We start from the raw sequence: 16290 nt of genomic DNA on the forward strand, positions 1-16290 counted from the left end.
ATGGGGCTAAAGTTTGGAGCCTGACAGAGGGACCAGGAACTGAGAAATCTCCAGGCAAGATAGGGAGATAATATTAGGCACTCAAGCCATACGAGCACTCCTATAAAGAGACCTGTGAGGTGCAGTCTTCCTCAGGAACTGGCAGTGCCACTCCCTACTTCCAGGTGCCCTGTGCCATGACCAGCCTTCCCACCCTGGTTACCTCCACCATCCTGAGGGCAGAGAAACCAGCTTACAACAGACAACCCCACCTATTGTATGAGAAGAGAAGCAGGAAAGATACAGATCTCTAAAACTAGCAACAACCTGGTTTCTTCTTTTGAGTTTTTTTAAATTTTTCTCTTCTACCCCTCCATCCTCCGGCCCTCACACCCCCAACATATGTGAAACCAAGAATTTGGCATGAAATAGGATTTTGAGGACTGAGTCATCTGAATAACATAATATAGATGTATTGTATATGGCCTTTTGTTTATCTTTTCCTTTTTCTTCTTTCATTTTTCTTTCCCCCTCAAAATTTTACTATTTTAATATCCTATATCTTTCTAAATACATGTGTGTTTGTTTTATGTGCTCTACTGTCTTCCCACTACTGGCCTCCCCTAAATTACTTCCTCTCTAATCTCTTGCTACTAACCCTCTTCATTAGATTTCTCTTTCACACTTCCTAAGATATATTAACTCTATATCCTCACATCCTACCTCTTCAGCATATCGTCCTACACCCCACCCTCAGTTCATTGTCCACCATCAGAAACTATAAACCTTTTTACAAAACTACTGATTTTATTTTAGATAATAATTGTATCCAACATTTCTGTATATTGAGACTAAACTGTAAACGTCTTAATAACAACAAATTGTTCATAGGTGGTATATTGTTGATATTGGGATCTGTTAACATTGTCCTTCCCCACAAAGGAAAGGCCTTGGAACCCTAAAAGAGCACTACAAATCTATAAGGTAAAAACAATAACACTCTAGACCCATAGAGCTGAAAAAGAAGACACACGAGCAACATAAAAAGACAAGGGAAGAAAGTGCCCCAAACAAATCAAGATTTACACCACATCATTAGAATCATTGGCATCCACAGCAGAAGAAATGACAGATAAGGAGTTCAGGATGTACAAGGTTAAAATGTTCTGTGAACTCAAGGACGATATAAGAGAGCAAATACAGGCAGTGAAAGATCACTTCGAAAAGGAGCTACATAAACAAAAGATCTTCTCAACAGGGAGATAGAAGTTCTAAAAAAAACAGAAATCCTTGAAATGAAAGAAACAATAAAACAAATTAAGAGCACAAAGGAAAGCATCAAACAGAGTAGACCACTTGGAAGATAGGACATCAGAAAATGAAGACAAAATATATAATCTTAAAAAGAACATATACCACAGAGTGATAATGGTAAAAAAACCATGAGCAGAACATTCAAGAAATATGTGATAGCATAAAAAGACCAAATTTAAGAGTTATTGGGATAGAGGAAGGCATAGAGGTCCAAACCAAAGGAATGAATAATCTATTCATGAAATAATATCAAAAATCTTTCTAAACATGAAAAATGAACTGAAAATTCAAATTCAAGAAGACTACAGGATGCCAAATGTACAAAATTACAACAGATCCACACCAAGGCACATTATAATAAAAATGTCCAACATACAGAATAAGAAGATAATTTTAAAAGCCACAAGAGAAAGAAAACAGATCACATGAAGGGGAAAACCAATTAGGATAACAGCAGAATTTTCAACACAAACCCTGAAAGCTAGAAGATCCTGGAACAACATATATCAAGCTCTAAAAAAAAATGGGTGCCAACCAAGAATCTTGTATCCAGCAAAATTAAGCTTTAGATTTGAAGATGAAATGGAAACTTCCATTATAAACAAAAACTAAAAGAATATATATCTAGAAAACCAGCACTACAAAACATCCTTGGAAAAATATTCCATGAAGAGGAAATAAAAAATAACAATGAAAATCAGCAGAGGGAGGTAGTACCCTAAAAGAAAAACTAATCAAAGAATAAAATCAAGCCAAGTTAAATAACAAAAAATAAACAAATATGGCTGGGAATACAAACCATGTCTCAAAAACAACCCTGAATGTTAATGACTTAAACTCATCAATCAAAAGATACAGCCTAGCAGATTGGATTTTTTAAAAAAAAATGCTGCCTCCAGGAGACTCATCTAATAGGAAAAGACATATACAGACTGAAGATGAAAGGTTGGAAAAAATCATACCACTCACATGGACTGCAGAAGCAAGCAGGGGTTACTCATATTAAATGAAGTAGACTTCAAGCCAAAGTTAATTAAAAGGAATAAAGATGAACATTACATACTGCTCAAGGGAACCATATACCAACAAGACATAACAATCATAAATAAATATGCCCTAAACAATGGTGCAGCTATGTTCATCAAACAAACTCTTCTCAAGTTCAAGAACTTGAGATTATTGACCAGAATACAATAATTTTGGGTGACTTTTACATACTTCTCTCACCACTGGATAGATCTTCCAAACAAAAGTTGAATAAGAAAACTATAGAGCTCAATAACACAATCAATAACAGACTGCATCAAGCAGATACACTGTCTTCTCAGCAGCACATGGATCCTTCTCAAAATAGACAATATACTATGCCACAGGGCAACTCTTAGCAAATATAAAAAAGTAGAGACACTACCATGCATTTTATCAGATCATAATGGAATGAAATTGAAAATCAATGACAAAATAAAAAATAAAAATTACTCCAACACCTGGAAACTAAACAATATGCTACTGAAAGAACAATGGGTTGCACAAGACATCAAGGAGGAGAATAAAAAATTCTTAGAGGTAAATAAGAACATACACACAACATATCAAAATATCTGGGACACCATGAAGGCAGTACTAAGAGGAAAGTTCATTGCATGGAGTTTATTCCTTAAAAGAAGAAAAAGTCAACAAATAAATGACCTCACATTACATCTCAAAGCCCTATTAAAAAGAAGGACAAATCAACAGCAAAAGCAGTAAAAGGCAAGAAATTATTAAACTTAGAGATGAAATTGAAACAAAAGAAACAATTGAAAAAATTGTCAAAATAAAAAGTTGTTTTTTTAAAAAAATAAATAAAATTGACAGACCCTTAGCTTAGCTATGCTAATGAACAAAAGGAGAGAGAAAACTCAAATTACCAGCATATGTGATGAAAAAGGATATATCACAACAGACACTACAGAAATACAGAAGATATTTTGAAGTCTTATACTCCAATAAAATAGAAGACATTGAAGGTATCAACAAATTTCTTAAGTCATATGATTGAATAAAAAAGATATACACAATTTAAACAGACAAATATCAAGTGATGAAATAGAAGATGCCATCAGACTTCTGTCTACCAACCAAGAAAAGCCCAGGAATGGATGGATACACAGCCAAGTTCTACAAGACCTTTAAAGAAGAACTAATACAAATACTCTTCAATTTATTTCAGGAAATAGAAAAAGAGGCAGCACTTCCAAACTCATTCTATGAGGCCAATATCACCCTTATCCCCAAACCAGGCAAAGATACATCAAAGAAAGAAAACTTCAGACCAATATCTCTAATGAACATAGATGCGAAAATTCTCAATAAAATTCTGGCAAATCAAATACAAAAACATATCAAAAATATAGTGCACCATGATCAAGTGGGATTCATACCAGGGATGCAAGGTTAGTTCAACATAAGGAAATCAATAAATGTAATTCATCACATCAATAGACTCAAACAAGGATCATATGATCATCTCAATAGATGCAGAAAAGGTATTTGACAAAGTAAAGCACCCCTTCATGTTCAAAACACTAGAAAAACTACGGACAACAGGAATATATCTCAACATCATAAAGGATATCTATGCTAACATCATTATAAATGGAGAAAAATCAAAGACATTCCCTCTAAAAACTGGAACAAGCTAGGGATGCCTTCTTTCACCACTTATATTTAACATAGTTCTTGAAACACTGTCCAGAACAATTAGAGAGATGAAAAAATTAAAGGAATAATTATATGAAAAGAGAAACTTAAATTAGTATTATTTGCTGATTATTTGATTCTATACCTAGTACTAAATGAACTTAGTAAAGTATCAGGATATAAAATCAACACCCATAAATCAAAGTCATTACTGAATATCAGTGACAAATCCTCTGAGAGAGAAATGAGGAAAACTACCCCATTTACAATAGCCTCTTAAAAAACATACTTTGAATCAACTTAATGAAAGAGGTAAAAGATCTATACAATGAAAACTACAGAACCCTAAAAAAAGAAATCAAAGAAAACCTTAGAAGATAGAAAGATCTACCTTGCTCTTGGATAGGCAGAATTAATATTATCAAAATGACTATACTACCAAAAGCACTATACAGATTTAGTGCAATTCTGATCAAAATCCCAATGGAATTCCTCAAAGAAATAGAAAAAGCAATCATGAAATTCATCTCGAAAAATAAAAGACCCAGAATAGCTAAACCAATGCTTAGCAGGAAGAGTGAGGCAGGTAGCATCACTCTACCAGACCTTAAACTACACTACAGAGCAATAGTAACAAAAATAGCATGGTATGGGCACCAAAACAGACTGGTAGACCAATGGTACAGAATAAAGGACACAGAGACTAACCCACAAAATTACAATTATCTTATATTAGACAAAGGTGCCAAAAACATGCATTGGAGAAAAGATAGCCTTTTCAACAAATGGTGCAGGGAAAACTGGAAATCCATATGCAACAAAATGAAATTAAACCCCTATCTCTCACCATGCCAAAAACTCAACTCAAAGTGGATCAAGAACCTAGGAATTAAACAAGAGACTCTGCATCTAATAGAAGAAAAAGTAGACCCTAATCTTCATCATGTGGGATTAGGCCCCAACTTCCTTAATAAGATCCATATAGCACAAGAATTAAAACAAACAATCAATAAATGAGATGGACACAAATTAAAAATTTTCTTCTCAGCAAAAGAAACAATCTGTGATGTGAATAGAGAGCCTACATCTTGGGAGCAAATTTTTAAGATATCATCTCACTCCAGTCAGAATGTCAGCTATTATGAAGACAGACAACCATAAGTATTGGCGAGGATGTGGGGAATAAAGGCACACTCATACATTGCTGATGGGACTGCAAATTGGAAAGCAGTATGGAGATTCCTTGAAAATCTAGGAATGGAACCACCATGTGACCCAGCTATCCCTCTCCTCAGTCTATACCCAAAGGACTTAAAAACAGCATACTACAGGGACACAGCCTCACCAATGTTTATAGCAGCACAATTCACAATAGCTCAACTTTGGAACCTATCTAGAAGCCCTTCAGTAGATGAATGGGTAAAAAAAAAATGTGGCATATATACACAATGGAATATTATTTGGCAATTAAAGAGAATAAAATCATGGCATTTGCAGGTAAATGGACATAGTTGGAGAAGATAATCCTAAGTGAAGTTAGCCAATCCCAAAAAAGCAAATGCCGAATGTTTCCTCTGATATAAGGTGACTAACTCATAGTAGGGTAGGGAGGAGGGGCATGGGAGGAATAGATGAACTCTAGATAGGGCAGAGGGGTGGGAGGTGAAAAGAGGGGGCATGGTGTTAGCAACGATGATGGAATGTGATGGACATCATTATCTAAAGTACACGTATGAAGACATGAATTGGTGTCAACGTACGTTATATACAACCAGAGATATGAAAAATTGTTCTTTATATGTGTAATAAGAATTATAGTGAATTCCGTGGTCATGTATTTAAAACATCAATTTTTGAAAAGGTGATATAGATTTATACCTCCTCAGGTACTGCACAGGGCTGCCCTTTTCCCATCCACACCATCAGTAATTACTTAGAACAAATGCATTTGATGAGGGAGGGGGGTATCTGGCAATTGCTTTTCTTTGCATTTCACTGTCACCAGCACAGTCCCTTATAGATCTTCACTGTTCATTTCTCATTTCCATCATTTGTCTTTTTATACAACACTTCACATTTTTCTCATGCCATCTATGTGTTTTTGAGGTCCTTATTCACTGGGGATATTATTATAAATGCAATAACTTGGAACATATTTTCTCAATTTCTTTGCATTTTAATTAATGAATGTAAATTTTATACTTCTATACAGTTGAATATATTGTTGGGTGCTTTTTTCATTTGTACTGCTATTTTCTTTCCCAAAGAAAAGATATTCAACTTGCTCTTGAGCTTACTTCTATGCACAATTTTTACATGTATATCTTTTAATATTCTGGAATGCACACCAGGTTTTCCAACATAAAAATGTTTCCTTACTTCAATAAGTTCACCCTAAGCTCAGGAATTTATAAATTTGGGCTTTAAATAAGTGGAAAATACATATGGCTCTTAACAAATTATGCTGAACATCCTATGTTGTGTTGGTTATAAAAATAGATTCCATATATATGTACATTAGGGAAATACTTTTATCAAGAACATATGAACTCGGAAACTCTAGCACTCTGAATAAATGCAAAGTGAATTAACTATCCCTGGACAGTCTTAAGTAATATGAAATAAATAATTAAGAAATATATATTATGGCCTATATTTTAGATAACAAACCATGGCATACAATAGTAAAACTTTGTGCCATTCATACAGTTTTTCTTTGATTATTCTTTTTATGTGGTGAGAAGTACAGGGGCACTCAACTACTAAGCCACATCTCCAGCCCTATTTTGTATTTTATTTACTCTCAATCCTCCTGCCTTAGCCTCCCTAATCACTGTGATTATGGGTGATTACAGGGGTGCGCTCCCACAACTGGCCCCTTTGATCGTTCTTGTCAGAACTTAAATATACCCCGAAGCAAGATTTTTATTTATTTGGATAAGTTTAAATAAATAATGGTACAAAATACAGATTTGCAAACACTCATGATTACTAACACAAACACTACTTTATATTACATGTAGGCATATACAATAATAAAAAAGATAATAATAATGGGGATAAGGAGAAAATACAAAACCAAGTCATTGAGAATTCAGGTCCTTTTTCCTACACAAATAAAACAGAAGAGCTCTAACTACTGGATGTAATTATCTGTAGACACCCCATTATAAACCAAAACAAGCACACCTTTGCCATCACCGGGTGTGGTACTCCCTAAAACACTTGGCGTGGACGCCTTTCTGGCACTTCTCACACCGGGTGTTCGTCTGTGAGTGGCAGAGGGCACATCGGGTCCTCTTGTCCTGGTGGATAATCCAGTGCCCAATCATATCAAAGCGGCTCTCAGTTTCCAGCCGCCTGCTTCTCCTCCCTTGTGAGGACATGTCAGCATTGCTCTCCAGATACACACAGGCAACATATCTCCGGAAGGCAAGGAGGTCCACCTGTGCATCCTGGCAGCAGATCCTGTGCAGCTGCCATGCATTGTTGAGGGCAGCATCAATAATATAGCCAATGAAGCTCGAGTACCACTTCATGCCCCGGATCTTTACCTTGTACTTGGCAATATTCTGGTCCATCCTGCCAACGCCCCCCACCTTCTCCTGATACAGCTTCACCAGTGATGGCTGGTGGACCTGAGTTCGTGTTTTGGCTGCTCCCGAGTGACGGCTAGTCAGCCTCACAGGCTCTATGCCCACAGCATTGGAGCAGATGTTGACCATGCTGCTGTCATGCCAGCGGCACACAATGATCTCCTCGCTCTCGTCAACTTTGTAATCAAATGAGCCTCTCTTCATTTTTCTCAACTCTTTGGGATCTTTGAGGGGACATCGCTCAATCCTGTACTCACGAACAGTTCCTGTGGCCTTCACCCCCTTTTTCCTCAAAATGGACATCAATTTGACACTTGTAAAAACCTTGTCAAAAAAGATGTGGTATGGCAGAAAGCCACGCTCCTGAAGCGCATCCACAAATTTTATGACCATACTGCCTCCGAGATCCAAGCCCTTGTCTGGCTTGGTGAATAATGTGCCTTGTGAAGGTTCAAACCACACCAAGTATCCTCTGCTGGTTGTCCCGCACCAGATTTTGTAGCCAAGTCTCACAGGTTTCCCTGAGTGCAGCTGCTTGGATCCCCGGTGCCCGAAGTATTCACACATGGACTCACCGAAGCTATAGAACTCTTCCAAGGGAGCATGCTTCTGGAAATTGCAGTTCATCCTGACGATAAGGGGCCTGACCTTGGCAAACCTATCACTTTCATCAAGTTCATTGTTATCTGCAAAATGGAGGTATGAGAAGATCAGTTCAAATCTGTCCCTTCTAATTGCATCAGCTACAAGATGATGATGTGAGTCAGGAGAGGTTTCCCAAAACATCCTTCTCCTTGGATAGGAGATATACCCACTTAAAATCAAAATGCCCAAAACACACTTCAATTCCTGGGCTGTGAGACCCAGGTTGACACTCTTCTGCCAAGCATAACGATTGCTTTCATTAACAATGAAATTAATTGTTCCTTCATCAAAAAACAGTTCAAAGAGGCCTACGGGACTTAGTTCCTGGTTTTTGAGGTCTTCAATGTGCGGATCTGATGCTGTCCAACTGCCAAACTCTGGTCGAATATCTCTCTTGGTCCAGACACGCTGAGGCTCCACTACTGCCTTCTGCCTCTTCTTAGCTGGCTGCAGCTCCAGGTCATCATTATCCTCCCCAGTGCCAGAGTCCTCAGACACAACGGACGCATGGAGCATACTGCCAGGCAGTTGAGCACCTCGCCGGCCATCTTCATCCCCAGAATCCTCATCTGTGAAGTCCCCTGCAGCATTGTCGGGAGGCGCAATGAAAATCTCCTCCCTGTTGTTGCCAGACTCTTCCTCCTCCAAAGCATTCAGAACCTCAAGCAGCTTAGTGGACTTCATCTTTGAGCGGGCACCTCTTCTAGCAGTGTCAACTCTGTGATGACAAAAGACAGTCAGGGAGGGGCTACTCTGGACAGGCAAAACCTCAGCTGGAAAGAGGAGCCCACTGGGAGGTACCTTAGATTAAACAGCCTCACAGATTTGGATCCACCAGGTACAACACCAGGTAGATAAACTTTCCAGATAATAGAGATTACACCTTTAAGTGCAGAAGTATTTTAATTATGAGAGGCATTCTAAAGAGGCATTATGCAATCCCTTTCCCTCATAGTGTTCCAAGTAGAGGATCCCCTCTAATAAATCCAGGTACCACTGTCTTCACCCCAGATAGCAGTCGACTGCCAATTGGAAGTCCAGTTGGAGTGACACCCAGGCTGCCCCCTCAGATTTGGACTCAATGGCCCCAGAAGCTCTGCTCTCATGTTTGACCTACCTATCTCTTCCCTGTGTCTGATTTATCTGACAAACAAGATTCCCTCACTTCCCAAATTCTCAAACTCTCCCTAGTTGAACTTCATTTCCCAAATTCAAGAACTGAACAGACTCAGATTTCCAAATGGCTCTCTCACTGATCATCTTGCTGCACGCTAACGGCAATTTAGGAGCTGAACAGATTTGGAAAATCTGAAAACATCCCTGCCATTCAAACTCTCACCCTGTGGACATAGGTAACAAAGAGATGACAAGAGTTCCTTATATTTAATGGCACTGGTCAGAGGCTCAGAGTAGGAAAACTCTACTTTCAAACTGCACTTAGTTCTAACTGGAGGAAACAAATAACAAGTAGCTACACAGGTAGCAACAAATGCCATCCTTGCATAAAGGACTGAGACCAGGGGTGCTATTTTAAATAGAAAAGAGAATGGGGCTGGGGGTGTGGCTCAAGTGGTAACGTGCTCGCCTGGCACGCACAGGGCACTGGGTTCGATCCTCAGCACCACATAAAAATAAATAAAGGTGTTGTGTCCACCGAAAACTGAAAAATAAATATTAAAAAATTCTCTTTAACAAAAAAAGAGAATGAAGGCTCAGAAGCAAGAGACCTGAACAAGTGAGGGAGTTATCCCTGCAGATCACTAGAGACAGGATGTCTCAGGAAAAAAGAAAGAATGACAGGCACAAGGCCCTGAAGCTGAAGTTACAGTGAGGACAGAGCAGAAGCAGTGGGAACCAGGCCCCACAGGTTCAGGCCAGGACTTTTGGTGGTATTCAGTTATCCCAGAAAACCCCAAGGGGGATGGAGCAGGACAGCAAAGAGTCACATCTAGGTTATAAAAGCATCAACTGTGAGAATAGACTTGGTGGGAGGGTGGGCATGGATGCTCCTGTTGCCACCCTGTGTCTCTCCAGGTCCCACACTGAGGACTCTCTACCCCAGAGGAAAGATGCAGCATTTACCATGGAGCCTATTTCCATGGAGACCTGCACATGAACTCTGGAGTCCAGGTTGCATTAGAGATTCACTCCAGTATCTCTTCCTATATGGTGACTTCACCTCCTCCAAGCTGACTTCTAGAAAAGTAAGTTTTTCACCCATCTGAGATTTGTGTGGACTAGGAAGACAGACCACCCTGAAGGGAGAGAAAACCAAAAGCCCTTCCTGTGGACCCTGGACTGAGACAAGTTTTGGGGGACATGGCCACCTTCATGTCATCTCTACCCCAGCTTCACCCAGCTCCCAGGGGCAGATCCGGGCCTGCCAGGACGGGGCCTCTACCAGTCTCATGTGCTACCTGAGCTGCTGCTCATCCCCAGATCCTGTAGGTTCTGTACCCGACTCTTCCCTGTGGCCATGGGAAAGCAGGCAGAGACTAAGGCAGCCTCACGGGCAACTGTCTGTTGTCTTTATCTTGAAAGATGAAGAAAGTAAAATTGTGTTTTATATCAAGCGTATGTGCTGCTGCCACACGCCCAGTTTGTACCACATATACTTCCTCGTCTTTCTCATCTCTTCTGTTCTTCTCCCTCTCTCTCCTCTCCTCCCTCATGCTTTCTAAACACCAACTGTTTAGTGAAGCTAGAAGGACTAAAGGCTAAAAGTGTCACTAGCTTGGCCTTTCAAAACAGAGAGGAGTAAATACTTTTAAAAGCATTTCATTCAACAGCACTCCTACCTTGAGGGTGAAGCCATGATGAACTGGGAAGGCGAGACTATCTTTATTCAGAGTCTAAGAACCTGTAAGACAATGAAGGTCATTTTTTTTTAAAAAATTACATCTTAATAAGCAAAGCAACAGGATCTCCCCTGGCCAAACTATCAAGAGAATCAAGGACATGATTAAGAGGGACTTCAGGACAGTGGTTACCTCTGAAGAGAAACAATGCAATTATCACAGACACTTGGAGGTATCTAAAATTTTGGTAGGGTTCTATTTCTTAAACTGAGTAGGATATTCGGACTTGATTATTAATCTTTACTTTGTTCTTGTTCCATGCTTTGGTATGTACCATTCACATACACAAACACGAACAGGCACGGGGACCCTGGCAAAGAAACACAAACTATCTGGCAAAGCCACTCAGTGCCCCACAGGAGGAGTACTGCTCTGTAGAGATGAAGGACTGGCAGGCAGACGTCCATCTGTGGTATTCCAGAGCACATACATCTTGCACAGCTAGAAGGAAGAAAAAATGAACAGTTACCTGTGTCCTTTATGAAGAATGTCCTTATCGAAGCCTTCTGAAATTGTTTACCCAAACTTTCTCAAAGGCCAAGTAGCCTACATCCTGGCCTCACATGATGCCCCTGACTGCTACCTCTGGTCCACTTGACATCACACTTAAATTCCTTTAAGACTTATGAGAAAAGCTCATTATCAGACTAGACCTTAAGTTCCAGGAATCACAGCCACTAGTCCCCACAGGCCCTCAGTGAATCTGGGTATGTGACCACAATGTCTACAGAGCTCCAGTCTCTTCTGTTCTCACTTTCTTTGGCCCCAATGCTGGCTCGCAAGAGAGACATGCAGGTAAATGCCATGTGTGTGAGAAAGTCTTGGTCCTTCAAATTCCCCCACCCTGTCCACTCCCAAGCCTGAAGCCTGGTAAGAATGTGGAGATAAAGCTGTGCAACCTTGCCAAGTCATTTACCTTCTCTGTGCCCTTATCTCCTCACCCATGAAATGGTCATCTGCTGTCATTCTCTTGTGAAAACGCGCATGAATGTGTATAAAGTACACACAAAAGACATGGCTTCACAGAGTATTAGCAACGGGTTAAGAACCACAACACCCCTTGCAATTAAAATAGTCAAAAATTCTGAAAACTAAACGTTTTCAAAAGTTTGCCACAAACTGTTGCAGCAAACCTGAATTGATCTGAAGTTCTCTATAATCTGTATTTCCTTAACCAATTATAGCTATCAACACATTTTGGTACAGAAATACCCTACATGATTAAGAGGTGCTTTGGTACAAGTCTGATAAAAGTCAAACACTATGACCTTTTCCCCAAGTTCAGCCAGGTTTGGGGCAGGAAACGTGACCTATGTTACCATTTCACAGTCGCTCTGCCTCTCGGCAGCTCATCACCTCTTCCTCTGCCATGCCCTCGGCTGGCCTCATTCACCCACTAACATCTATACAGAGGGCTCCAATTTCCCCAGGTCACAATCAAATCAGGCTCTACAATAAGATCAAGGACACTCACAGCCACCACCTCAGCTTAGATGACCCTGCAATACCTTTCTCCATCCACCAAGCTTTCAGTAAAGGATTCTTCTATCACAGTTTTTATCACAATATGACTAAAATGACCCATCTGAGAATTAAGCCCATCTCTGGACCCTCAGAAGTCAATATGGCTTCTGGCATGCAGTAGGCCCCAATAAACAAACTACTAGTACCCCGGAAATAACAGTCAAACTCCAGGGCACCCCAGCAGCATCCTGCTGTAGGCCTTCATCTTCATCTTCACTTTCTGGCTTTGAGATAGCTATTTAGGAAATAGCTAACCAAAACATACTTCTTAAAGATTCTCTGAAACCATACACAGGAAATGTCTATCAGTGGAGAATCTAATACAGTGGACTCAGCCAGCTGGGAGAGGGACAGCTAGGCAGGAAACCCATCTCCCTTTCTGTGGTCCTCAGACCACACTTCCTCATTTTCACTTCTAGTGGTTCTCAAATTGCTCCCTAGCCCTCCATCTCCTCACATGAACCCCTCCATCCCTTTTGCCCTGTCTGACAGAACTGACAAAGGACAGTGTACCCCCAGATTAAGCAAACTCCGAAAGGGAATAATATCCAGACAGAAGCTATTAGGCACCCATATTAGGTACCCCACCTCTCCCTCATCCAAGCACATAAAGTATCTACTAGGTGCCAGGCACACATGTATAAAACTGAAACTGCAGCTATGGCAGGGTTACCAAGGAGACGGGGTGGGGGAGATTAGGATGCATAAAACAAAAACTGGAACAAGTCAAGGAAATGAAAGAACACTTTCCCAGGGAAAGGATGACTGGCTGGAGAGCTACACAAAGAGCAAGAATTCCCTGAGTAGGCAAGAAACAAGATCCCAGGCAAAGGGAGCAGAAGAATGTGAAGGGAAAGAAATGCCAGTCTGAAAAGAGTAGGGAATCTGAGCGAAAGGGTCCAAGGAAAGGCTGAACCTGCCCTTTTAAGGCCTTTTTTTTTTTTTTTTATAAAATTACAGACAGAATACAAAACCATCAAATTTGCATTTTTAACAAGCTTATTCTAACTGCTGTGTATACAACTGAGTGGTGCTTATCAGAAGAAAAGAACCTGCCCAAGTGGGATATAAAAAGTAATAGCAACAAATATGCATCACTGTTTGAGAGGCAAGGGAGACAGGCTGGTCAGAGTCACCTACTGGAGTTCAGGTCTATATGGCTGGAACACAGAGGTGCAATTCATGGAGGCTGGGAGCTCTAGAAGGCAGCCAGATGTGGTGAGCACATGCTGCACTTGGCACATACTGAGACAGAAATGTTTGGGGCATTACTCAGAATGGCATCCAGCAGACCACAAACTCTGTGGGCCTGGGACCAAGAAACAGCCTGGCCTGGAGTCATAAATTGGTGCATTTTCTGAGGATTTGTGGAAAGCTCAAAATCTTAAGAGGTTACCAGGGAAGGAAACGCAGACTGAAGGAGATGATTGCCAAGGAAGAAGTCTTTAGAAACTATCTGAGGGAAGGAGGGAAGGAGGAATGGAGGAGCCTGTAAACCTTGTAAAGGGCAAGAAGCTACCCTGAGAGGCAGCCACAGGCAGAGACTACATAGCGGAGCAAAGGGTGGTCACCTGCGCCAAAACTGCCCAGAGGACCAGGTGGACCTTTTCAACTGGACTGAGCACCCAGCAAAGATAAAAGAACCTTGATTTTAAACCTGGAGCTGCCAGAACCACTCTGAAGGGTCTTGGGGAGAAGAGGGGGTGGGCTCTACTATTGAAAATGTTAATTTCTCCCAGAAGACAAGATAATTAAATGCAAGTAAATGCTGGCTTGGATGTTATAGGATATGGTTCTGCTGTTGTTGTTGATGTTCTTTCTGTTAAAAAGATGCTCACAAGTGGGAGATCTGTGTGAACCTATGTGGGAATTCTTTTGTACTACCTTTGCAACTTTTTGGAATTCTGAAAATATTTCAAGACGAAAGACTTTTTTAAAGATATTTTATAAATATAAATGACTCAAGGCTAAACCAGGTGCAAAACAGCTCAGGAGGGGCCTTTTTGAGACAAGAGCACCTCTGTCCCTATCTCAGTATCAAAAGAGAAACAGCAAGAAGAGGAAACAAAGACTCTCTGAAACCTCAGCGATCCCACAAAAAAGCAGACACAAATCAATTCCAAAACGCCTCGCCCCTGCACGTCTGCGCGCTGAGCTGCCGGCCCCTGAAGCGCACCCCTCCCAAACCCCCTTAGCCTGCCCCAGACCAGTCCAACCCGCCTATAACGCAACCCTCTTCTGTTCCGCCTGGCCTACGCTCCACTCGCTCCACTCGCTCCACTCTCGGAACCAGGCCCGCCCAGGTCCCGCACACATTCCGTCCCACCCTAGTCCGCCTCAGTCACACCCACCCCACTACACTGCAAGCTCAGCCGCCCCGCCGGCTTGCAGCCACAGTGCCCCCTTGCGACCCTCAGAGCTCACAGCCTGGAGGCCTATTGTTCCCGTCTGGTTTGTTCCCTACTCCTGGTTCTCCGCGCCTAACAGTAAGGCTGACTGCACTGTTGAGAAAATGCAACATCAGGTCCCGCTACTCCCGCATAAAAACCGGGCCGTGCAAGCGGGGTAACGCCTACCTGGGCTGCCCAGACCTGAGCCTCGCCTGACTGTACTGGACGCCCCGAGGAAAGCACAGCAAGACCTCTGAGCCAGCCTTGGCATTGGGTGTCGCGGCCGCGCAACGTCCGGCACTAGAGTGCTCGGGCGCTCAGCCCGCCTTACACGCCACGCCCCCGGGAAGGCCACGCCCCCGCCCGAGCAATCATAGAGATGGCAGGACCTCCAAGACGCCTAGAGAGAACCTGAAAGTGCCTCCAAAACCGAGTGGCCAGGATCACAATACTCACCTCAGAGAGTTAGATCCTCCCGCAACTTTCACCTGGTTTCTCCTCATTCTCGCCTAGAAACTTGCGCAGCTTGTACTCGGGGTGGGGGCCTCCATGACCTCTTTCTTTTTAGGGCGGTAGTTCTTACTTATGGCCCAAAACTAAAAATAGTAAAACCTCCTGGAATCGGAAAATGTGGGCGGGCCGCAATAATCTGTGCCTTCCAAGCCCCGAAGGTGACCCTAATGCAAATAGGGTTTGGATACCACTGATCTTGGGTTTATCGTCCTCCACACTCTTTAACATTTTTACCTGGATAGGTCTTTATTATAGGGCCTGGGCATTGTGGGTATGATTTCAGAAAACCAGGAGTCCCTGTGTTTCCTCTGAAGAGCCTGTTAGTACCTGTATTTTCACTTGTTAAAAACATAACCTTAATTGTAGGAAGTTGAGCATCCCTGGCTTCTACCTACTAAATTCCAGTAGCATGCTACACTCCCAAGACTCCAGTTATAACAACTAAAAAGTCTCCAGTGTCCCCAGGAAGGACAAATCTCTCATTGCACTGAAACATGGCAGCCCGTTAGGTATGTAGAATTTCAGAGAAAACAGTTCCTTGACCCGGAAAGCTTTGTCTAAACACAAAAATCCCAAATAGGGCCCAAAATCCGTTAACATCCAAAAACAGGGCCAGTAGTGAAGGTTTTGTTTTTGCGTTTCCAACCACTATTTAACCTAGGTGTTTTGTTTGTTTGTGTTTGTTTGTTTGTTTGTTTTTGGTTGTTGTAAAGTGTGGTTCCAAAACACCTGAGTCAGAAAAAAAAAAACAATAAGAGTGTGTGTGTGTGTGTGTGTGTGTGTGTGTAT

The 16290-nt window shown here is 41.5% G+C and overlaps 1 protein-coding gene across 3 annotated transcripts; it reads right to left on the minus strand.

Annotated features, from left to right (window-relative positions):
* Nucleotides 1-6976: 6976 nt before the first annotated feature.
* On the minus strand, nucleotides 6977-15305 carry PGBD2 (piggyBac transposable element derived 2). Of its 3 annotated transcripts, XM_081308236.1 has the most exons (4): nucleotides 15175-15298; nucleotides 11207-11515; nucleotides 11015-11076; nucleotides 6977-8934 (listed from the first exon to the last, which is right to left on the minus strand). In XM_081308236.1, exons 3-4 carry the CDS (start codon nucleotides 11029-11031, stop codon nucleotides 7173-7175), a joined length of 1779 nt encoding a protein of 592 aa, XP_081164362.1. In that variant the 5' UTR covers nucleotides 11032-11076; nucleotides 11207-11515; nucleotides 15175-15298; the 3' UTR covers nucleotides 6977-7172. The 3 variants fall into 3 exon arrangements, with proteins under 3 accessions (XP_081164362.1, XP_081164363.1, XP_081164364.1); XM_081308237.1 differs by lacking the exon at nucleotides 11207-11515 and having other exon boundaries at nucleotides 15175-15305; XM_081308238.1 differs by lacking the exons at nucleotides 11207-11515; nucleotides 15175-15298 and adding an exon at nucleotides 11544-11813.
* Between the last annotated feature and the right edge of the window lie 985 nt (nucleotides 15306-16290).

Source organism: Spermophilus citellus (genome assembly GCF_964194105.1).
Source record: "Spermophilus citellus genome assembly, chromosome: 1".
NCBI classification, from domain to species: domain Eukaryota; kingdom Metazoa; phylum Chordata; class Mammalia; order Rodentia; family Sciuridae; genus Spermophilus; species Spermophilus citellus.